This window comes from Silurus aristotelis, assembly GCF_946808225.1.
Source record: "Silurus aristotelis genome assembly, chromosome: 10".
NCBI lineage: Eukaryota > Metazoa > Chordata > Actinopteri > Siluriformes > Siluridae > Silurus > Silurus aristotelis.
In genome coordinates, this window is record NC_139583.1 from 7,299,264 (window position 1) to 7,325,285 (window position 26,022).

The following is a 26,022-nucleotide window of genomic DNA, read 5'->3' on the forward strand; positions in this document are numbered from 1 at the left end:
CACATACAGTATATACAGTAGATACACAAGGAATCCTATGCTAAAAGAATGTTGGTATTTTTGACCATTAAAGGTTTTGACCTTTAAAAAATATAAATGAAAAACATCCACACTCACATTTGAGCAACTGCACTCAAAAAGAGTTCAAAAACATACAAACTGTCCAAGACATTCTTGCCATCATATATTCATTGTGTTATAAGTCACCCAGGAAATCCAGAAATGACAGAGATACATTGTGCACATTTGTCCTCAAAACTCTTATTGGTTTTATGTAGAACACAGGCTGATTAATGAGCCATCATACCTGCACTCATGTATGTTTAATGCCTAATAGTTAATTTCTTTTATTCTGCCTGCTACCTATAATGTAGTTTTACTGCAGTATATCTCTTCTACTATTACTGTGTATATGCACATGTACTGTATGTTGCCATGTAGAATCGGACAAACCTACACTGCATTCAGATGATTTTGGAACGAAAGCTAGCTTTGCATTTTGGTATTAAAACACAGTTATGTAATACTGCCACTGAAATCAAGCTAAGCTGTGATAAAGGCTGAGGTAAACTGTGATTGGCGAAGATTAATAATCTACACAGCAGAGATGTGTGTGTGGGTGTGTATCTGGTGGGGCATTACTGTCTCTATCTTTAGTTACCTTTAATGTGATTTGATGCATTGCATAAAGCAAGCAAGAGACCTGCTAAGTGGTCAATCATCAGCCAGAGTCAAATGAACAATCACTGGGATTATGCAATTACAGAAAGGCTGCATGAACATGCACAAACGTATTACACTTAATCAGACATTTGGCAACATTAAGGGACGCGAAAAATGTGGAAGAGCAGAATCCTAAGGCGGTCAATGTCTCTCGAGGACAGAAGGAGAGAAGAAGAGCAGAGGAGAGGAGATTTCACTGGATTTCTCTTCCACTGCGGCAGCCATGGCACACAGCCACTGCAGTGAAATATTTAAACACCCCCTTGATTCAGTCAGCATACACATACACATCGTTATGTCGGCAATGAAACACTGTCGCAGGTACCTACAATATACAAACGAAAAACTAGGCAGGTTCATTGTTTCTTATATATAGAATAGCAAAAAAGAGAGAAGAGGTGAGAAGAGGAGAGGAAAAAGGAGATCATCTACCACTTACCAATGAGGAGTGAGAACAAGCTGAAGGATCTGTTAAGGCTACATAATATTTGATGTTAACTGTTTTTTTCTTGTATAAAAACCTTTGTGTGTGTGTGTGTGTAAAAATAAGACAACACACATACAAAAATTCCAGACTGTGTTTGCTTATTGTGACAGCCAGCTTTATATCAAACCTCAGCTAATAAATACAGTGTTGGTGCAACTAGCATGAATTTGCTAATTTCCTGCTTGCAACCAAGTTGGTCATTGTGACAATCTCATGCTAGCATTAGCAATGAATTAAACGAATTGATCATTCATATAAACAACTGAAAAACCTTTTTAGTTGAATTTAAAAAAACATTTAATGAAAAAATTGTAAGTGTAGCTACAACTGGGGTCCTCAGGGTTCTCTGTGTATTTCACATTATTTATTTATTTGTTTGTTTGTTGTGGTCATGAGTGTGGAATTTATGACTGAAAGTTTTAGGTCATATCTGAGTCATAACAGAGCTGAGTTTATTGGTTACACAGGAAATAAAAGAAGTGCTTTTCAATCATTTTTCCATGTATATCTAAAGCTCACAGATTTGTGCAAGGCTCAATTTGTAATTGAGTCCCTAAAAATCTATTCAATTTTAATTCCATTTACTTCAATTCAATTTTATTTGTATCAGATTTTTAACAATTGACATTGTCTCAAAGCAGCTATACAGAATGTAAGAATTATAAAAACAAAATTTACTCACATATATATATATATATATATATATATATATATATATATATATATATATATATATATATATATATATATATATATATATATATATGTATGTATGTATGTGTGTGTATTTAGGTCCCCTGGTGGTCTAGTGGTTAGGCTGCGGCGCTCTCACTGCTGCGGCCCGGGTTCGATCCCCGGTCAGGGAACCAACCCTAGCCACTCTTAGTGCTGGTCCCAAGCCCGGATAAATGGGGAGGGTTGCGTTAGGAAGGGCATCTAGCGTAAAAACATGTGGGGGATCCACTGTGGCGACCCCTAATGGGAGAAGCCGAAAGAAAGTTTATATATTTATGTGTATTTATCCCTTATAAGCAACTCTGGGTTGACTAACGCAAGGGAAAAAAATGCTTAGATGGCATGAATAAGGAACCTTGAGAGGGAGCCCATCCTCATTTGGGTAAAACCAAGATAAGATTATAAATCATTAAAACATGACAAGTAAGAAATATCGTGAACATCGGAGTTTATGATTATGAGTAATGTCTTTCTACAGTACATACATTCCTTTATACATTCAAGCTCAGGTATGTTTCTACTCAGGCTGACATACAATATGTGCACATTTCAAACCCTCATGTAAAAAAGGTTTTACAGTTACATGCACCAAAAGAGATGCCCTCCTGTGGTGTACTTTAACAAACACACATGGAAACAGAAAAGCATATAGACAGCAGACCTGCACAACTCATTCAGTACTCTGTAGTACAGCAGAGACTGTAGCTACTTATCTAAAGGTGACAAAGTAAATCAATTGGAGTATAAGAGATGGGTGTGAGTGCTTAGGTACCTCATTGTTTTTATCACTAAAATTCAAGGCACATAGCGCATAAATAAAATAACATTTTAGATGAAATGTAAGTAGTTGCTGATCAGTTTTCAATAACAGCAGCTCGAACAGTAGCATAGCCTGTAATAATAAATCACCATTAAAATGTATGGTAACAGTTTATTGAGAATGCTGCACAAAAACTAAGCCTAATGGATTAAAAAGTATGCTGCTTCGAAACTAAGAAAAAAATTAGATTGTTGGTGTAGGAGCTTTGCCAGCAAGCCCTCAAAAGTTTTTTTTTCTGTTTAACCTTTAATGCTTGGCCAGCAGACTCAAACACTATCCCAAAAATCAGCATTGAATGAAGCTTACTTAAAAATTATTAGCCAGATACCAGATCACAAGCCATCTGCAACCTTATGAATCTGCTTACACTGCATGGTTACTTGTTTCAAGGTGGTCAGCATTTTTTGTACCATTGCAAACCCTTCAGGCTACTCTGCCCTTTGTAAAGCCGTGCCAGGGCATAGCAAAGGGAGTTTATAAAACCTTGCACAATCAAGGAAATCAAACTAAATCTTAATTTAATATCAGCAAAGCAATTTTTCATAAAAAAATGTGAATGTAGGAAATTGCTCAAATCATTTTCATGTTCTTTTTTTATAATTACTGTGTTGTTTATATGAAAATTGCATGCTTAATTAAAAAAGGGAACTCTATATATGCAATGTACACCGATTAGGCATAACATTTTAACCACCTGCCTATTATTGACTTTGTCTGTGGCAACGCAGCCCCATATGAAACAAACTGCAATGCACTGTGTATTCTGACACCTTTCTATCAGACCCAACATTTACTTCTTCACTAATTTAAGCTACAAAAGCTCATCTGTTGTATCGGAACACACAGGCCAGCCTTTGCTCCCCACATGCATTAGTCAGCCTTGGCCACCCATGATTCTGTCGTTGGTTCACCACTGTTCCTTTCATGTACCACCGAAAACACCCCACAAGAACAGTTTTGGAGATTCTCTGACCCAGTCGTCTAGCCATTACAATTTGGTCCTTGTTAAACTCACTCAAATCCTCACGCTTGCCGATTTTTTCTTGCTTCTAACACGTCAACTCTGAGGACAAAATGTTCACTAGCTGCCTAATATATCCCACTGACTAAAATCTGCCATTATTAAGAGATAATCAGTGTTATTTACTTCATCTGTCAAAATGTTATAATGCCATAATGTTATGCTTGGTCAGTGTCATGCTTGGTCTTAATGCATTATAAAAATGATGCAAAGTATTTTATGGTTCTGTAAATGGACAGAAATTCAGTTTCCTGCTCTGCTCTGTCCTTGAAGCGGTGTGAGTGGTTGACCAATCAGCAGCAAATGACCGAATAAAAAGACTCACAAAAAACACCTCACCATTCAAAAAATTTACAAATCCAAAAAGCTCATAATCATCTGTCTTTGGTGAGTGAGGAATTGGATTTCCATCCCCCTGGATCTCTGACTATTATTTCTTTAGAGGTTTTGATTCCACCCACATTGATCTAACCAGTTCAAAACATATCTACTTATCACGACTAAGCGAATGTGCACACTGAGTCATAGGATATAACGTTGAGACATTTTGGATTTATTCCGTCCACACAACTTTTTCAGCCATATCTAAACTAACAGACTCACTAACACAGCAAGCTGAATATTCGCCATGTCTGCCTAATAGTATCTTTAACATCGAGAAAAACACTGCAGTTTACCTACTTTATATAATATTGTCCGAACAGTCCCTACAGTCTATCTACTGTATATCTACCATTTAGCTTCTTTCAACAAGTTATCCATTTGTCACTTTTTTTTTATTACTCCTTCGCTATAGTTTTGACATAACTCTATATATTTATTATCTACATACAATTTGTATTCAACTGCTGTTTACCTTTCTCTTTATTATTAATTTATGATTTAATTAACATTTTATCTATGGGTTTCTCTTAAATGAGTTCCGGCAACAGTAAAAATGAATACTTTGGCGAGTTTCAATCTGATTAACCTGAAGAGAAAATGAGAAACAGAACAACTGTTTACAGCTGCAATAAGTAATAAGCAAATTGTTTAGTGAATATTCCACAAAATTGAATGTAATTATAAATAGATTGGTGAGTTTTAAATAAAATATGGTGTTAGCAAAATGTTTGGGTGTACAAGAAATATTTCAGAAAATGATCAACTTCAGTGTCCAATGCTACATGGTTAATTATTTTCCTACATCAGCAAACCCCTTAATGTTTAATTGTTTATAATAATAATAATAATGTTAAAATATAGAATAGAATAGAATAGAATAGAATAGAATAGAATAGAATAGAATAGAATAGAATAGAATGCAATTTACCTTTTCATAGGGATCAGAGTCATAGTTGAGGCCGATACCACAGTCGTCTGTGATCTCAGACAGATCTTCATCATCAAACTCCTCTAGACTGATGTCATGTGCTGCCCTGCAGACAAAAAACAAATAATCCAAATTATAAGGTCCTTTAGCATGTCCTTTGTTTTTTACACAACACAAAAAATACTATCTACAACACATACACAGCCTAAACTAGGGCCTATATATTTAGGGTTGCATAACATATAGCAAGCCCTATATAACACTATCTAGACAAAACTTTTCTTTCCGCATTATTGCCAAAGCCACTTAACCAGACTTAACCAGCACAAATACACATATACGCAGGTAAAAAACTATTGAACTATTTAAATCTATCTGACCTGAACATAAAAAGGACATTACCCAATTGCCCACAAATATCTATTACTAGGATTTTAGGAATTTTTATCAGTACCACTCATTTAGGGTTGCTGTTAGGTGATGTTATATAGGTTAGCATGCTGCTAAACGAGGACAGCATCTGTGTGATCGCTCGGGGCAATAACAGAAAGCAACGGGCTACAGCAACTGCTCTTATACAGATCACATCAGTTCTACTCCATTCCATTGAGTGGAATGCTGCAATGCAGCTTTTCACACCCCGACCATCTCAGGCATAAAACCTACAGAGAGAGGCATATACACTGCATATATACATACATATATGTGTATATAGAGAGAAATCTGTGGCAATTTACTGCCTGGAAACATCTTACTTGAAAATGATCTGTAAAATAAACTATGAATATGCACAATTATTTTATCTAATATGTGAATCATTCACAATGCAAACACATCATGGTGGTTTAATAAACACATCATTATTCTATATTATATACTGATTGCATTGAAAAGCCGAATTCAGACAGCCCTCATTCTTTTCCCGAGTTGAAAATGCATTTGACAATTTTTCTATTAGCAAGGATTTTTTTTTAATAATCAAAACTGTTAGATGATTTATTGAAATATCTATTTATTAAAAGAATTTCCTAAAATAACAAAATGGACAATAACATATAATGCATCAAGAATAAAACTGAGGTTTATAACTTAACAGATAACATTAAGATAGATTTCAATTTTAAAAGTAGTATATTTTAAATAATTTACCTTACTAATTAATAATAAATAATAATTCTTAGATATATGCATTTACTAAATACAATTGTGTATTTTTTGCAATGTCATTAGAAAAGGTTTTGTTTATTAATGTAAAAATAGATTTTTGACAATGGAACAGGCCAAACTTAATCTTTTTATCGTAACTTTATGTAAATAAAATTGTTTGGCAATCATGTAGCAGCAATGCAATGCTTAAAATCATGCACACAGTTCAAGAGATTTAGTCAATACCCATGATAGTTATCATGATGGGAAAAAAATAATCTCAGTGACCTTGACTGGGACATGATTGTTGCTGCCAGATGGACTGCTTTGAGTATTTTCAGGAACTGCTGATTTCCTGGGATTTATATGCACAACAGTTTTTAGAGTTTCTACAAACTGGTGTAAATAAATAAATAAATAAATAAATAAATAAATAAATAAATAAATAAATAAATAAATAAACCATCCACTGAGTTCAGTGGCCAAAAATTTAAATTTTAAGTGGAATCCTTGGATACTTGAAGTGGATGTGCTACATCAGAATAAGATTGCATTGGACAATAACAAGAATCGGAATCTAAGACTACATGTTCATTAAAACTGGATAGTTGTGATTAGAAAAACATCAGCCTGTTTGATGGGTTTAGATTTTTGCATCAACATGCAGATTCTATTGTATTAAAAGCAATGACAGATGACAAAAGGAAAGAGCCCACTATTTCAGTTTATGTCTATAACGGCCATCAACTAGAATATGACAATTAGTTCAATGACCATTCACAAATCTCCTCTAACTTGTCAGAATCGCTGTGCCATGTTTTTTCTCATGTCTTAATTTTGAATATGGCTGACAATCTAAATCTGGCTCATGTTCTGGATTGGAGAACACCATGCTGCCTCGAGCTTTTAGTATAATGGCTGCACATGAACATAAGTGCCTCCAGCATTACTGGCACCAGCTACTACCTGTCTTATCTCATGCATCATTTGGCCCAGTGCAGATTGATTGGTGTTACATCTGTATTGAAAACACTTGATGGCAGTTATTAAGCTTAAATTGCAAGATCTTAGTCTTAAAGAACTTCTTTTCAATTGAAGGTCATTACAGCTGCTAGATGACTACAGCCAAGGGCCGATTATCCTCACAGAATCTGCTCACAACTCAGGAACTCGTGTTTCTGCCTGAACATCCTTCTCACTGTATTCTGCAGCAATGCTGTGGACTGTAGCCAAGTCTGCAACCTCCCTACTCTCCAACAACAGTAGAGTAACTTTCCCTGTAGGGCTCTCTGACAGATAAGTTGTTTTACTTTTAATAAAACAAGTTTATATATATATATATATATATATATATATATATATATATATATATATATATATATATATATATATATATATATATATATATATAGTGTTAATGAAAGTTGCCATCTCTTTAGCATCATTAATACCTGTATTAATTACATGGGCATTCCACAGTTCTGTGGATGTGTCTTGGCACATGTGTGAGAGCTAACATGGTGGTAACTGGTAAAACGAAATGTAAATAAACAGAAATAACCTTGGGGTTTTGGTATTGTGTTGGCACAATTTTCACTTATGTTGTAGATAAAAAAAAAACAGTTTTGGTAATTTGGAAACGATTCCTTGATTGCAGTAATCAAGATAAAGTTCTTACATACTAATGGGAAAGATTAACATAATTATTTTCCACTGAGATATGAAACTTTTTTTTTTTCTTCAAATTACCTCCTCATGAGAAGTACTGTTTCTACAGCTACCTCGGTCTTGTGATACTAATGTAATACTAATATTAGTAAACTAATAAAAAATTGTATATTATGGATGTTAATTATAAATTTCATATATTTGGAAATGACTGACTAATTTCAATGTAACTATAAACAGTTAAAAAAGCAAGCTGTGTGATTAATTAAGAAAAATACAAAAATGTTGGCACTGGTATATAGGGAAATTAAAACTTTAGGACATAATATTATTGGAAAATGATCAACAGAGTACCGAATATGCTTATACTCTAAATTGGGCTACATCCGGTATTTGATTATTTGTCTGTAACCACATGAACCCAAACGCTTTGTTCTATTCTAATAAAAAAAATTTAGTATGAAGTATTTTTTTTATTATACCCCACTCTCCTGCTTAAAATGAAGTTCAGACTCTAGTAAGGATTTATTTATCAAATATCTTTAAATATGATAATTAAATAGTTATAATATAATTTTTTTTATAATTATTTATTTATTTATTTTGAATGCATTCTCACAGTATTTTATCACATAACTGGTGCGTATCTTACTTGTTCGTCTTATCGCCGTTATCATGAATAAAGGTTCTTTGGTGGAAAGTGTTTGGGTGTGAGGGATATGCACCTGGTGCATGTACATATAAAAGGTTAATGCCATGTGAATGGTTCGTGTGTTTGGTAAACGGAGAAGAGGAATCACCATGAAGAGCTTGATCGTCTTAATGGCTTGTCTCATCCTCTCAGAGGCAGCCATCAAGTAAGCTCTAAGTTTCAGATATTTGGTTAATGACACTTAGCATTCTCTAACTTCTCGTTTTTTTCCCAGTAATTATGTCAATTATGTAAATAGTGTTGATTTCATGTGATGTTTAGACAATAGATAAATTTTTCGCCCTATGTGCAGGGTTCCGCTGATTAAGGGCAAGTCCATCAGAGAACGTTTGAGAGAGAAGGGCATTCATTTGCCCTACACTGATCCAGCCCTTAAGTACCAGTCTCCAGAGGTCCTGGCTACTTCCACCATAACCCCTATGACAAACTATGCTGATGTAAGTCACATCCAGGCCTTATTTCTGATTTTAGCCAGAGTATAAAATCAGTTTAACACTTGTGTTTGTTTTAGACATACTACTACGGCGTTATCAGTGTTGGCACACCACCCCAGTCCTTCCAAGTGCTCTTTGACACAGGCTCATCCAATTTTTGGGTTGACTCTGTCTACTGCAGCACCCAGGCATGCAGTAAGTTTGTCTCTATATACGGTGGTGCATTACTGCATTAGAAACACTATTACCATGGTTTAACGCTATGAGCATTGCAGACAGTGCAAAATAGATATTTACAACAAAGCTGTGACTTTTCTCTCCACAGCTGCACACCCCCAGTTTAATCCTCAGCAGTCCTCCACCTACCAGAACACCTCCCAAACCTTCTACCTGGCCTATGGATTTGGATCTATAAGTGGGGTTTTTGGTTATGACACGGTCACTGTGAGTGTTGTAGTAAAACATAATAATAATAATAATAATAATAATAATAATAATAATAATAATAATAATAATATATACAGTGGTCCCCCGGAACTGGTGGAAGTTATGTTCTAAGACCCCCCACGAATTCCAAAAATCTGCAAATTCTGGACGCACCCCTGCAGCCCCTTTAGTACATTATGTAACTTTAATACAATAATGTGTTTTAAACATTTTTACAGAATTTGTTAGCAAAAACAAAGTTTAAAATGTTATTCCTAACGTTCCTGAACATTCGGTCCCGCTGCGGATTCCTACGAATTTTTCAATAATCCGCAACTTGATGTTAGCTAGGTTCCAAATGAGAATCGGGGGTTCACTATATATATATATATATATATATATATATATATATATATATATATATATATATATATATATATATATATATATATATATATATGACAGCTGATCTACTAAAAAGATAAAGGGATAGTTAACATCATTATCATCATTCGTTAGCTGTCTGGCATCCAAGTCCCCAACCAGGTGATTGGTCTAAGCACCAATGAGCCAAGCCAAACCTTTTTGATGGCCCCATTTGATGGAATACTTGGTCTGGCCTACCGATCTATTTCTATCGCCAATGCCATGCCCCTCATGGACAACATGATGCAGCAGGGTCTTCTTCAACAAAACCTCTTCGGATTCTATCTAAGCCCGTAAGCAGGAGATTTTATACATAATAAAATAAAAAAGCATTACAGTCTAAATAATGTGACTGATATATTATAAAAATGCATACACTATAAAGTGTTTTTCTTTATTGTTGTGATTGGAATTGATAGCTTAACCTGACATTCAGTGATTTTTCAGCTATGGACAGTCCGGCAGTGAGGTTTCTTTCGGTGCTGTGGACACCAACATGTATCAGGGTCAGATATACTGGACACCTGTGACTGCTGAGACCTATTGGCAGATCGGCATTCAGGAGTAAGTGGTACTCGGCATGGCTACTATTTTATGCATTACTAATTATATAATCAGTGACCATCCTTTTATTTTTTTTCATTTTTTTGTTTGCACTCAATGTACTAATCATTCCTGCCATGTCTCAAGTTCATAGGTCAACAGAATGAATTTGTTTTTCTAATCATGAATGCTAATCTGGCTCAGGTTCCAGATTTCAGGACAGCAGACTGGCTGGTGCTCTCAGTATGGTGGCTGCCAGGCCATTGTGGACACCGGCACCCCCAGCCTTACTGCTCCTAGCTCTGTCATGTCCTCACTGATGGAGTATATTGGGGCACAGCAGAATAGTTATGGCGAGGTACAGACAGACACACAGACACACACAGACACACACACACACACACACACACACACACACACACACACACACACACACAATGACAGACCATAGCATTTTTCACCTTTAATCTTTTTACAATTAAAACTTGAAAATAGCTTTTTTGGCATTATATGAAATGAATCTATATAATATTAAAAGGCAGGCTGTTACAATTATTTATACATATAACACAACAATCACGATAAATTTATTCAGTATTTACCATCTATAAACCTTTAAACTGGTTTTGCAATCGAAAACCACTGATGAATTCCACCTGTGTGCAAGTATCACATCATCTCAATATAAACACATATGTTGCTGAAAGAGTTTGTTAGAGAACAAATAAAAATAAATAACAATGACAACCAATGTGATATCAAAACAAAGTATGAATTTAGTCATTTAAAATATTCCAAATATCGATTATTCAATGGAGCAACAAGAGGTCTTTTCTGCTTTATATTCAACTGTATAGTCACATGCCTTGCTACTGCCAGGTGACCTAAATATCTTCATGGACTGTCCCTCCAACAAATCTATCTTTGCCTAAACATCTGCTTCACTGTGTTTTACAGTATGCTGTGGACTGTAGCAAGGTTGGCAATCTCCCTACTCTGACCTTCACCATCAGTGGATCAACTTTCCCTCTGGCTCCATCTGCCTATATCCAAGTGTGTTCCTCTTCCCTACTGTTTGTACACCAAAAGCTTATACAAAATTATGCTTTTCTAAGAAACAGTTGGGAACTCAAAAGCCTTTTTACCTTGTGCATATGTTCATAGGAGCATCAAAGTGGCTACTGCATCGTTGACATCTACCCCACCTATCTACCTGCTCAAAACAACCAGCCTCTCTGGATCTTTGGTGATGTCTTCCTTAGGGTCTACTATTCTGTGTATGATCGTGAAAACAACCAGGTGGGTTTTGCCCAGGCTGTCTGAACAACATCACGACTCTACAGAAGAAAAAGAATCCACAGTTTCCTTAGCATCAGTGCATGCATTTATTATGTTAAATTATATTACAATGATTTTAAACTATTCAGCTATCAATTCAAGTCAAATAAAATCATGCAAACCTTGTCTCTAGTTTTTTAGTTTTTTTGAAAATCACATCATCACTACCAACCAGAAAGCATAAAAAGTTCCTCCAAGTTGAATGAAGCACACACCTTTTCAAAATGCTGTATATTTTAACACACATTTGGAGGAAAGATCTATTTGCCCAGTTCCACATACATGAGCTCACACATGCAGTTGGCTGGTGTTCTCTTATTTACAGGCCAATTTTGCTCTTCGGACCCCAGGCTTTGGATGGCTCGAACAGTGAGACGAACTTGTAATCTCCTAAGAATAATTGGGAATGCTCCACACAGGAACCTCTTTAATAGTTGTGTATTTGTATAACATAAAGGGTTTTTATGTAGTACAAAGTAGACTGGACACAAATTGAACATTGTACTGGGTTTTCTTGAGCATATATTAATAAAATCCATCCAAATTTAGCTAAGGTTTGATTTAAAGGTAGTGCATACTGATCCAAATTTGTTTTCCTGTTTCATCAAAAATAATGCTTTTCAGAATTAATTTTTGTTATAAAAATCTAAATTAAGTATTTAACTTATAATGAAAGCCTATTGCAAATCTCTTGTAAAGTATGATCATGATCCAAAAAAAAATCAAATGTATCCATAATTCAACATCATTAAATAATAAACAGTAGTGTTCTTTCTTATTAGGTTTTACAGCAATTCAGAATACATAGAGCTAACAACCTTGTCTATATCATGTTGCAGTTTAGTATCTTTTAAAATACAAAAAATATATCAAATATGGTTTCAAGAAACATCAGAGTTTAAGAACATAAGGTCATTTATGAACGCTCTTGCAGGCAACAGTAAAAAAGCAATGGGGAATCACTGGACATCACTGGCCAAAAAGATTTCGAAATAATGTTCAACCAAAGTATAAATAAAGTGGCAAAACGTAGTAAGTAAAAAAATATATATATAAATATAAATATGTATGTGTGTGTAATTATTATTACTTATGTAAAACTGTTGATTGATTGATTGATTGATTGATTGATTGATTGATTGATTGATTGATTGATTGATTGATTGATTTTAATATAAATATATGTTTATATTAAAAATATGTTTTAATATATAAATGCACTTCACTGTATAAAAAGCATTTCTAAAGTGTTTCTAGAGTGTGAGGGTGTCACCCTTGTTTTTTCAAGTCTAAAACATGCTCATAATAATGTCTTCATGATAATGTCAAACTTATGTCACACTATTGCCTAGAAACAAAAGTGTAAAGTTGGAGATGATCAATTAAATTCACTGGGTTTCTCCCCGCCGTATGCTGTTTTTTTTGTTTTGTTTTTTTGTCAGATGGATGGTACCGCAGTCAAGCTACACTGACAGAGAAGATCTGCTCTGTAACTACTTTCCTTACAGTCATACCACCATAGATTGTGAAACGTAGAACATTCTACAGATTGAACCTAGTGGTACACAGTGAGATCAAAGTCCCTCATCAGGTTTTTAGTTTTTTTTTTTTTTTTTACGAAACTTTAAGTAGAATGTCTGAGTTTACTCACACGTTACCCCAGAACCATCTGGTCCATCAGGGTATGTGGGGTGAGCTTAATGCTTTATTGCTCCTAGAGGTGATCATCATCCAAAAAAGGGGGCTAAGGGCCTTGCTTAAGGGCATAAGAGTGGCTGCTGGCTAATGTTGGGGTTAAACTTTCTATTTAGTAAGCTAAAGATTTACCCAGTGAACCACAACCACCCAATTCTGCAGCACCACCTCAGAGAACAATTGCCTCTCTGCTGGGCTTGTGCACTTCTTTAGCATCAAGACCACTATACCAATGCACTGACCCAGAATGTTCTGTAACCTCTGCCATCCTGAGTCCAGAGGGGAATATTATGGCCATCTACGAATAGTAGAGGCAGCATGGCCGTCGACATTCTGATTAATATACACAGGGAGTGGTCGCTTAGTAACGAGGAGTGTATATGGGAAAAAGTTTTGGGCCACATGATTTCCAGCAATATGAGGTTCTTTCACAAAATGTTTCTGCTCATTTTCGAGGCATGCAATGTCATAGGATTTCTTTTAATGCAGTAGCACTACATTTTCCCTTCATTTGAGCTGGGAGATCCAAACATGTTTACACCTGTCAATGCCCATGTGAACAAAGCAATCTCCATGAAGATAAGGTTTATATGATTTGGAGTGGAAGATCTGGAGTGGCCTGCTATAGAGCTCCGTCCTCAACACTATTAAACACATTTGGGATGATTTTTAACACTGATTACACACCAGGCTTCTTTATTTTACATCAGTATCTGACTTTAAAAATTTACATATTGTTTGTTCATATAGTGTACATTTGTAAGTGAGATTACGTTAGGTGCTTTGGCACCACTCTGAGGTTCTTGGTAATAGTTTGGAACACATTTAATAATTACGGTGTACCTATTGCTTTGTAGTGTTTTAAGGGTTAATTATTTCCCATTATTGCCATATACCGTGTTTGTTTGTTTAATCAGTATTACCTTGAGTACAGTCCGGGGCTTTTGCTGGATGTTTATTGGAGGCCTACTGCCATCAGAGAATAAAGCAGTAGCATTACTGCATTAAAGAGTCACACTGTGAGAATAATCTGTGTGTACATGCAGCTAAATGGATCAAAAGAATCACCCTGAAGAGCCTAATTGTCCTTTTGGCATGTCTGATCCTGTCAGAGGAAACTACTGTATCAAATAATGTGAAATGTCTTAACATGCAGCAGTCCTGACAAAGAATATTCAAAGTGCATTCATCTACCATACACATATGATGATTCAAGTCAAATACCTTACCTCTTAAACCAAGACAAAGTTGTTCATTCTACAATGGCGTGATCAGTATCAGCACACCACACTAAGTGCCCTTTAATGCAGCCATTTTCAATATGTGGACTAACAATAAATTTCTCTGAAACTCTAACACACATTACTGCTTTAGAAACACTGACATCAGGAGGTTTTACAAACATACTATGATTGCAAAAGTGATACAGTTATCTGCTGTGGACTGTAGGCATGTCAAACAGCATGTCTTTTACATGCTGTTGGATGTAATATTCAAATATTGCACAGTGCACCCACAGGTTTTAATCAATATTGAGATAAACAGTAAAAACATTAAGATTTTAATCAGTATACTGGAGAACCAGTGTGACTACTGCACAATAAACATCTAAACCACACCAACCTGTATTCTCTGAACAACCATCCTTTAATGATTTTTGGTAAAAATCTACCTCGTTTCTGTGTATGACCACAGTAACAATGAGGTAGGCTTTGTCCTGACTATGTAAACACCAACAGCCATACCGAATTTTTTAAAGATTCTTAGGGCAACTAGAAGATACCAACATTTGAGCTACTAACGATCATCATGATATTTAGTAATTTGACAAAAATTCTGTGAATATGAGAGGGTTTACTGTCATTTTCATGCAGGCTTGGGTGACCCAGAACATGCACACTTCCTTTTATCAGTCTGATTTCTGATATTTGGCAGTAAAATCCCAAAACTAGTAATATTAAAATAAGACTATGGTGTCCCATAGTCCTTCATCCTTGGCCCTCATTTTTTAAAAACCAGTGTTGTTACTTAAAAATACGCATCAGGGCTTTTGGAGTAACCCTGTGTTAAGCAATTCATGAGTGCATAAAGTCATCCAGCACACATTCTGGCAGCTCATTTTGTGTATTTTTTTTTTTTTTAGAGCTACCTATCTTAAGCAAGATTAATAGGTTTTAGCCCTTCTACATCTACTGAACAAGATAAAAGAAAGTTTGGGCAATGTATTTTTGCTGTATGGCCATTCATATCTCCAACATATCTTGCAATATATAAGGTTCTATATGTCGTAAACACATTCTACATTTACAGTTAACCTTTACATGTGACCTCGCACAGTCGACGTAGCACATCCGGTAATGGGTTTTGATCTGTCCAGTACCACTAACATTTTCTTAAGGAAATGTCACATTCTAGTTACAATGTATTCAGATTTTGTGTGATAAAAAAAATTTAATTTCTGTCAATTAACTGTCTAATCACCTGCCTCTTCTTGGAGTGATGGGCAGTGTAACTGGACATACATGCATGACCATTTAGGAGAGGTACTTAATATTTTAATTGCATTTAAAATATATGGAGTTGTGAGTGAAGAGTTTATGAAGGCTATTTTTGTTGAATGGCTGGTATTTACACAGGGAACACCTGCAACTAGGGATGGTGATTATTGTTCTATTTAAAATAAAACTTTCAGTCAAAGCAGTCAAAATAACATTAATTCCTGTTAAAACTGGGAAAGTCTATAAACAATAACCTTGGGTTTTCTATTTTGTGTTGTTTCTGATAACGGCTACGATTTTCCCTTTATGATAAAGATAAGAGAATGGATATGATTCTTTTTGGCAAGGCATTTAAGAAAGTATACAGCGATAGCAGTGACCTTGCTTAAGCTCTTATGCAATCATAGACAAGATTAACATATAATTATTTTCCACTGAGATACAGAAGATAAAATACGCTTTCAAAATGCCTTGTATTGTGGAAGCACTGGGTCCATGTCCCAAAATCAAAAGGTAATTAAATAAAAATCAAAAAAGATCTGTTAAAATAAATAAAATATGATATATTAAATGTTTATTCTTTCACTTTTATTATTGACTGTTAGCATGGCACGTTCTTGTACTGGTCTTTTCTCTAAACTCATGTACAGTGTTATGAACTAACCAATCTCACAAATGTTAGTACAACAATATTAATTACAACAATAAACAGTTTAAAAGAAAAATCATAGAAAATTGTATACAAAAATTTTAAATAATGATAAACTGGTGTGATATAAGTGAAATACTTAAGAAACATCTGCCATAAACAGGGCATAAATGCTTTGGTTGTAAGAGAAATATTGATTCGTGTCAGCATGCATTTCACCAACAGATTATTGTCATATAGCAGTACACTGTTAAATGGTTTAATCTTTACGGAGTAAACAGTACATTTATAGTTGGATTTGTCATCAGATCAGACTTATTAACCATACCTAAATAATACTAATATAAAATGTTTCATTTTGGGGACATTTTTAAAGAGACTACATTAGAAAAACAATAATAATAATAATAATAATAATAATAATAATAATAATAATAATAATAATAATAATAATAATACATATAGCTTATTAGGAGGCATTTGATTTAATTTCTTTTTTTGTCCTTTACTTGAGATTTGGCTCCATCCCATTACTGGTTCTAATTTTATTTGTGTGTCTTATCAGTCTCGCCTGGCATTGTGTGTGTTTCCATCAAATAAAAAAGTGCTGGCACAGGTAAAGCCTAATTTGCATGTATAATGATATGTGGCTGGTGTGTGTATAAAAAGTGTGCGTTGTGCGAATAATCGGTGTGTTCATTCGGGCAAACTGAGAACAAGAATCACCATGAAGTGCTTGATCGTCCTAATGGCTTGCCTCATCCTCTCAGAGGCAGCCATCAAGTAAGTTCTATCTCTTTACCATTGGTTGATGACTCTCATGACTCTTTTTAAATTTTACCTACTGTCCTACTGGTCTTCGGTTGTGCATCTGTTGTAAATATGTTGTGCCAATCAAGGCTTTGTCCGTCTGTGCAGGGTTCCCCTCATCAGGGGTAAGTCCATTAAAGAGAGCATGAGGGAGAAGGGCATCCATCTGCCCTACACTGATCCAGCCCTTAAATACCATCCTGAGATCCTGGCCACTACCACTATTGATTCATTGACCTTTGCTGGTGTAAGTCAAGTCCCAATCTTACTTCATAAACCAGTTGAAGTATTCATCTAATCACTGTAACTACTGTGTTTCAGGCATACTACTTTGGCGTGATCAGTGTTGGCACACCACCCCAGTCCTTCCAGGTGCTTTTTGACACAGGCTCTTCCAATCTGTGGGTTAACTCTGTCTACTGCAGCACTCAGGCATGCAGTAAGTTCACATCTCTACCACAACTCAGCATTAGAAACTTTTAAAAACTCACTGTGTGTGCAATTATGCAAAGGATAGATTAAATAAAATATTTATAACCTAGGTCTATGCATTTCCCATCACAGCGACAAAAACACAGTTCAACCCTCAGCAGTCCTCCACCTTCCAGAGCACCTCCCAAACCTTCTACCTACCCTATGGAGCTGGAGCTCTTAATGGTGTCTTTGGTTATGATACTATTACTGTGAGTGTTCTAATTTATATTTTAACACAATTTAGCTTAGAATTGATACACTATGCTTCAGCCGGTTTTCCATGCAGCAATACAATGATTACACATGATCCCAATGAAATGGCACCATATTGCTGTGATGGTAAAAAAAAATAGTCTGGCTTGAAATGAATACAATATTTAGAGGGGTGAAATCCAATCAGGTTTTTTCCCCCTTTATTCCCGTAAGGATTGTGTGATTCACCAGAGTGACGTTATTGCAATTACAGGTTTCTTGTTGATATTTAGGTGGTAGAATTTAGCTGAGTGATTTACATCCTGACAAATATAATATCTGTGTTCAAAGGCACTTTTGCTGTTGTAAATCATGTTTGAGCCTCTAGACCTCTAGACCTCATTTTAAAAAAGTCTTTTTTTTTTACTTTTGGTAGCTGGCTGGCATCCAAATCCCTAATCAGGAGATCGGTCTAAGCACTAACGAGCCAAGCCAGCCCTTCCTGCAGGCTCCATTTGATGGAATTCTTGGTCTGGCCTACCCATCCCTTGCTGTCGGCAATGTCATGCCCCTTGTGGATAACATGATGCAACAGGGTCTCCTTCAACAAAACCTGTTTGGAATCTATCTGTGCCCGTAAGCACATTTTTTAAATGTTTTTATTTAACCACATAGTGAGTGATGGTGCATTACTATGGATTGACATCTAAAATCTGGTTGTTCTGATTGTTTAGAGAGGGAGGCTCTGGCAGTGAAGTGGCTTTTGGTGCTGTGGACACCAACATGTATCAGGGTCAGATCTACTGGACACCCGTGACAGCTGAGACCTACTGGCAGATTGGCATTCAGGAGTAAGTGCTTTTTTTCATGGAATTTCGTATCAAATTATTATTAAGAATTCTGAAAACTATTCATACATCTCAGACTACATCACTCCACTGTCATGCTTTAAACTGCCAGGAATGCTTTCTAACCAAAAACAAATATATTTCTCAGAGTTTCGATTTCAGGACAGCAGACTGGCTGGTGCTCTCAGTACGGCGGCTGCCAGGCCATTGTGGACACTGGTACCCCCAGCCTTACTGCTCCCAGCTCCTTCCTCTCCTCACTGATGCAGTCTATTGGAGCACAGCAGAATAGTTATGGCGAGGTACTCACACACTTGTTTTTGGTAAAAAAAAAAATATATAAGTGAGTAAACCGTTATTATTTAAATATGTATAGTTTCAATCTCATTGTGGTGAAGTTCTTCTAAATCAAACTATCCTAATAGTTTATCCTAATTGAGCTCTTTCAGAGTTTTCCTTGGACTCTTGTTAGCTTCTTTGACTTATCTCTACTTTACCCAGTCAGTAACTTTTTTTTTAAATAATCAAATTATTGGTGTTTTTTGAAACACCAACCAAACCTTCATTGATATTTTACCATAAGTATAGGTATTGATGTTGGAATCTGTCAATATTACTGACGTCTAATTACTGGCAGGTGACCTTAATATCTTCAAATAATGTATAACAAATGTTCTGAACATCTTCAATGCTATTTTACAGTACGTTGTGGACTGTAGCCAGGTGAACAATCTTCCCACTCTGACCTTCACCATCAGTGGAACGAATCTCCCTCTGCCTCCTTCTGCCTACGTCCAAGTAAGTTCCTTTTCTCCAACTGTTGGTACAACAATGGGTTCTGATAAATACTCTGATAAACAGAGAGAAACTCCAAACGCCTAAACATCTCGCCTAATTATCTTGTGTGTATGTTCTCAGGAGTACCAGAGTGGTTACTGCACCATTGACATCACTCCCACATACCTGCCTTCTCAGAACAACCAGCCCCTCTGGATCTTTGGCGACGTCTTCCTCAGGGTTTATTACTCTGTGTATGACCGTGCCAATAACCAGGTGGGCTTTGCCCAAGCTGTCTGAACACCACCACCAACACTCCATGGAAATTTCTAATAAAAGCTTTGGTCGCCATAGCATAATTAATACCTGCATTAATTCCATGGAAATTAAAAAATCTCTGTGGCATACTACTTCTTACAGAAATTTCTTTTTTTTCACTCCCTATAATGCCAGTTGTAAGTAAATTCAAGATAGTGTTTGTGTTAAATTGTCTTTAAACAAGAATATCTATTTATCCCTTTCACTATATGTTAAAATACAATCCTTTAATTAAAAATTAAAATCATGCAAAAATCATCTTGAGTATTGATTCTATTCAAAAGCACAGAACATTAAGAGTTTATCAAATAATGCTGTACTGGATATAAAGCACACACTCAGGTTATTCATCTCTTCATTTCCTGGTATCAGCTAAACCACTGAACCTGGGATTAACCTTACAGAAGTCCAAGTCTGTTTGGCAGGTTGAAATGTTTCAAACTCATGCTGATAATGAAGATAAAATAAAGAGTTCTACTATCACTTTCTCTATCTACTCATGCAGAGAATCCATGAATAATATTTCTACTCATCAACTAAATCATAACAGCCTTCACCAAAACCTTTAAATATATTCAAGTCAAGTCAAGTCAAGTTTATTTCTATAGCGCTTTTTTCACAACAGATATTGTCTCAAAGCAGCTTTACAGAAATCAACAGTCAAGGTGAATGGTGTGCATTTGTCCCTGATGAGCAGCCTTGGCAACTGTGGCCAATGTTATGAGGAATGTTATGAGGAAGAAACCTTGAGAGGAACCAGACTCAAAAGGGGAACCCATCCTCATTAGGGTGACATCAAGTGTTTAATAATAAATCTTTAAACAATAAAGAGCACTGGAGAGTGAGAACTAACATGAGCACTGGAGTGTGTGATTATAGATAATGTTCTTTCTACAGTCTTATATATATTCATACATAAACGTTATTAAATGCTGTCTTACTGCAAATCTACAATATATACAGAGCTGCAGACAGTACACATTTCATAAAATGTTTACTGACACTAGTTGCAGTACCATTGCTGTTTACTACAATAGCTGTGCACAGGTTTCCACCAAGAGAGTATCAAGTATACAGTTGAAGTATGACAAACATTCATCAGTGAGAAATTATCACATCCATGACACCCTAAGTTTTAATCCATTCTGTTTTGGTAAAGATTTTATCCTGGTACTAATGTGATTAAAACAATCCTACCTCAAGTAATATTAGAATACACTTCAATGCAAAACATTTTCACAAAAAAAATTCTAAGGTATTCAACATCCGTAAGAGAACCCACAGCTCTAGGAAATATACGATAGTAGAAGAACATCCGTAAGAGAACCCACAGCTCTAGGAAATATACAATAGTAAAAGAAAATACAAATGTTTAGCTCTCAGGAACCATTGATTTAGACGATCAATGAATCAGTCAATGGATCAATAAGGTCTATCCAGGTCATATGATCATATGGCAGCACAGCTAGCTTTTATTTATGGCTCAATTTACCTGACCGTCACAAACTAAACTCAGACAATAAAAAGTGTTGGCTCAGTGGTTAAGGCTCTGGTTGACTCTGAGTCTCTGATTAGAAGATTTGGGGTTCAAGCCCTAGTATTGCCAAATTGCCACTCTTGGGTCCCTGAACAAGATTGTAAACTCTGTGTGCTCCAGGGGTGCTGTATCAAAGCTGAACCTGTGCTCTGACCCCAGCTTCCAAAAATTGTTGGAATAAGCACCTTTCCTAAAAGCTATACTTGATTTTCCTTCTTTCTTTTCTTGTGCTATACAATATTTAATACCTAATGTGTGTGTGTGTGTGTGTGTGTGTGTGTGTGTGTGTGTGTGTGTGTGTGTGTGTGTGTGTGTGTGTGTGTGTGTGTGTCTGTGTGTGTGTGTGTGTCTTGTGACAACAACATAATATTTAGTAGAATCTCACAACTCAACCCCTCCCTGAAATCAGTGCCTTAAGTGGCCCACATTGAAATCTCGAATCACTCCTTCCCTAATACAGTAGGCAGGGCCTTATCAGCATTCTGCAGTGTAACATCAGCTGCCTGTCATCCGCTGTTGCTATGACCACCAGTGCTGGCTAAGGGCTGATGTCACACCATTAGCAGGAAAACCTCCCGGAGGGTTTGAACTCGTTAAGTAGGGTGAGGTCACCTTTAACAGCTGTCACTATGACAACTACATCCTACCAGTACAAGCTCAATCGCTGACTCATCCTTTCATCTTCGGTTTCAAGTCAGCAATCTGAGAGAAACCATATAATACGTGTATGCTAAATGGTTAATTTCTTTTCAAGAAATTAACAATTTATGCTACATCTTGCCATATTACCCTGCATGCAATAACAATACGTAATATAATCAATAAATAATAATATTAATAGTACATGATAAGTTGCGTGTAGCACGTTATTTGATACAGTGGTACTACAGACTCATAGAAATGAAAAGTAATCGAGTGAGATTTGAGACTACGGTAAATTTAAACCCTTACAATAATTCAACAGCATATAACGTGTATGGGCTTTCTCGCTTCTCCTTTTCCTCCTCTTTTCTATTTCAAACAATGAAAAGAATTTTTTAAGCCTCAATAATGAAGAAGCTCATTAAAAACTGCCAGTATGTGTCCATACACACACACACACACACACACACACACACACAGCATGGCATGTGCCTGCATAAATTATGTAATAGTAGGAGATGAGACACGATAGTTAGATGATGGAAGCAACAGAAGGATTACAGAAAAGGGCACGAAAAAAATAAAAAGGGGATTATTCAACAATGTGGCATTAGTTTAGCTGCACTACGGTTTCAAAATGACCGAATCATTTCATTATATAACATATATAACAAATAACAATAATAAAAAAAAATTGCTGATTATCTAAAGCACGAATATTCACTTCTAAATTATTTTGCTCTGTTCTGATTTCTATATGAAACCCAGTTCCCATCTCCAATAACATAAGTGTGGTGGTAAATTGTTCATCTCAATGCTACCAATAAACGATCTATAAAGATTCTTTTTACTGTATGTAGCTGTATTTTGCATTATTCTCATTTGAAACTGCTGGAGCATTTTACTAGAAATAATTTTTTCCCACAGAATCAGAGCCTCAGCGCATAGGAAGAAACTCAAGAACAAAATTACATGGCAGCTATAAGAGACTGTGAGCATAAAGCTGAAAATGAAGCTTTGCAAGTTTGAGCCCTGCATTAATCATATGCATAATGCATAATGATGAAGCCGAGAACAGGATCCGACGTTTGTTTCCAGACAATGAGTACAATATTGAAGTTTTATTGTATTATCCTGATGAAACCTCACAGTCCATCTGCAGCAAACATTATTTTTTATCGACTTTTTTTAAACTAAATGTAAGATTGTTACATCAACAAACACAGTTCAATAAACAAGTCCTGTGATTTGTCACATGACACTTGGCCAGACACTATGTATGTTGTGAGCTACAAAGACTCCAAAATACATGATTTACCTCAGGACTGCTTTGCATTTTTTACTGTTATTTTAATGTTGAAATCAAGCTGATTGAACATTTCATATAATTGCATTACAAGAAATGAGAGTATTGGAATCTCTGCATTTTTGTGTCTGCATTTCCATGTGAATGGTTTCATTAAATCAGGCACTAAGCTGTCACTGTGTCTTGGTTCATTCATATGAAGTCATTACTTAAATGGTATCAGCAAGTGAAGTGAATAAAAATGACACACAGTATTAGTTGCTGGAAACATGATCCATTCTGATTGATTGCATGACTGACTGTCTCATGGGTGAATGCATACGCACATGTTTTCTGTGTGTCACTAAGAAGGACATGTGCTGCAATAAGGTTGATACACCGAAATGCCATTGTCACGTGTCCAATACAGAACTCACGCCTCTTACACATTATAGATAAAAGCCTGCAATGTATTTTCACATAGCAACTTAGTAATGAGGTGTCATCTGTAGCTTTATTTCCTTTTTCACACATACACCCCCACATTCAGAATGACTTACTATGCCAAGTGATTGAGTAAACTCACAGTTTGTAAAGCTGAACCCTTCATGATCATTGACACTCATCAGGTCAGTTACAATAAAGATGAGATAGTTTTTATTCAAACATAGTTTCAGGTTCAAGCCTGAGCATGGATTACCGTCTCTGTGGAGTTTCACATGTTCTCTCCCTGTCCTTCTATGTTTCCTGCAGTTTTCTGGTCTATTTCCACCTTCAGAAATGTGTTGGTATGGATATGCTCAATATGACTCAGTGTGTGAATGGATGTGTATAAGCATCCAGTATGTATTGTGTATAAATACGTATGCATTAATTGCTCATACAAATGGTTTGATTTAATTGTTTCATTCCTTTCTACATTCTATATTTTACCAAATGCACCATCCTGAGATTTACACACAGAATCATTGACCCCCAGATAAAACTAAGCTGCATTAGTTAACTTCCTGTGGAGCCAAAAACAGACACATATGGGATTTCTGTCCATTATTGTCTATACAGCAAAAAAGAACATACCAGTAATGTAGTAATAATAGTTTCTCAGATTGGCCTGAATCTGGATGTAACCAAACCCAACCGACCCAAAAACACACCCAAGAAGCCTCACGAGGTGTCTTACTCTTAAAATCTATTTTTGGTTAGTCCTTTTTTTCTGCCTTGATTTTGCCCCAAATTACATTCTTTTTTTATTTACAGCTTGTACATGAACACATCGTTTGCACTTTCTACAGGTTGTTCATTATGTCTGAAATCTATATGTGCCACTTTTGTCAGCAGAGACTTTAACAAAGAGAAAAGGAAGTAAGAGTCCTTACAGTCATTTGTGATATATGCTGATGATTTTGGTGTGGGTTTAAATCCCATAGCATATATTATAGAAGTGTAAATTGGATCAGGTTGAGAAAAAACTTATGAAGAAATTAAAGGGTTCCTATTGTAGTTATTATTTAGTTATTGTTTTCTGGGCATCAGTGGATTGAGCTGCTACTTTATAGTTTCAGATTCCCCAGTTTCACATGTTTTTTTATGTTTTTTTTCTCTAGGATCAAAAAATAATTCTAAATTGACCCATCTAGTGCATTCCCACCTGACAGTCAGAGTTCCTGGGATAGACTAAGCATTGAATGTGACCCTCTCCAGGACAAAGCACTTACTAAAGTGCAATGAATAAATATTGTTTTCTTTAAAATAAATCTAAATTATCTTAAAATCTACATCAATATAGACAAATACAATCCTCATTGGTCAAAGGAATAAACGTTTAAAGGGCAGTGTGTTTTAAAATGACCTTTTCTAGATTACTGTTTAACAAAGCTGCCATCTTTTCAGATTATATACACTTACATTTATGACTTTTAGCAGATACCCTTATCCAGAGTGACTTAAAACTCTGTCATTGTTATACAACAGAGCAGTTAAGGGTTAAGGGTCTTGCTCAAGAGCCCAACAGTGGCGGCTTGGTGGTGTGATTTACTGCTTTCCCACTGAGCTGGAACTTCCACATATACAATATCAGGTATTTTCCTGAGTGTATTCAAGTGTACACTCAGGCTTATCCACAGTAGGTCTAATTTAAAAAGGGTTAAGCGATTATCAGCGGTTAAGCGAGCATGCACAAATACACACACACACACACACACACACACACACACACACACACACACACACACACACACACACACACACATGCAGATCGAAGACTTTACTGTGCTGTATTGAATTGTGAAGAGAATAAAGGGTCATTCAGCTGTAAAGGTTCTGCCCTAGTGATGAGAAGGTCATGAGTTCAAATCCCAGGAGCCTTTGAGAAATGCTTTTAACCTTCAGCTGCTCAGCTCAGTGCTGGTAGTGGATTACTGCATCATTTGTACATTGTTATGGATAAATGTAAAATGAAGGGGGAGCTGAAGAGGCATGTGAGGAGAGGAAATCAGGAATAAAACTG

At 35.9% G+C, this 26,022-nt stretch overlaps 3 protein-coding genes across 4 annotated transcripts in view; 2 read left to right on the plus strand and 1 right to left on the minus strand.

The window, feature by feature from the left end:
* The window catches only part of mapk8ip2 (mitogen-activated protein kinase 8 interacting protein 2), a 44,422-nt gene that overhangs the window by 15,170 nt on the left and 3,230 nt on the right, over nucleotides 1–26,022 (minus strand). For both annotated transcript variants that reach the window (XM_083551737.1, XM_083551738.1), the window contains one exon: nucleotides 5,099–5,204. In XM_083551737.1, the coding sequence (XP_083407863.1) occupies nucleotides 5,099–5,204 (106 nt within the window). The remainder of the gene's footprint in view (nucleotides 1–5,098; nucleotides 5,205–26,022) is intronic.
* LOC310732715 (gastricsin-like) lies at nucleotides 8,702–11,897 on the plus strand. Its single transcript, XM_083553331.1, has 9 exons — nucleotides 8,702–8,769; nucleotides 8,917–9,061; nucleotides 9,136–9,253; nucleotides 9,384–9,502; nucleotides 10,004–10,203; nucleotides 10,358–10,474; nucleotides 10,658–10,811; nucleotides 11,411–11,506; nucleotides 11,618–11,897. The coding sequence occupies exons 1-9, from the start codon at nucleotides 8,714–8,716 to the stop codon at nucleotides 11,774–11,776; spliced, it is 1,164 nt and encodes a 387-aa protein (XP_083409457.1). The 5' UTR covers nucleotides 8,702–8,713; the 3' UTR covers nucleotides 11,777–11,897.
* On the plus strand, nucleotides 17,341–20,286 carry LOC310732248 (gastricsin-like). The gene is made up of 9 exons (XM_083552556.1): nucleotides 17,341–17,416; nucleotides 17,552–17,690; nucleotides 17,765–17,882; nucleotides 18,008–18,126; nucleotides 18,546–18,745; nucleotides 18,844–18,960; nucleotides 19,106–19,259; nucleotides 19,660–19,755; nucleotides 19,879–20,286. Exons 1-9 carry the CDS (start codon nucleotides 17,361–17,363, stop codon nucleotides 20,032–20,034), a joined length of 1,155 nt encoding a protein of 384 aa, XP_083408682.1. The 5' UTR covers nucleotides 17,341–17,360; the 3' UTR covers nucleotides 20,035–20,286.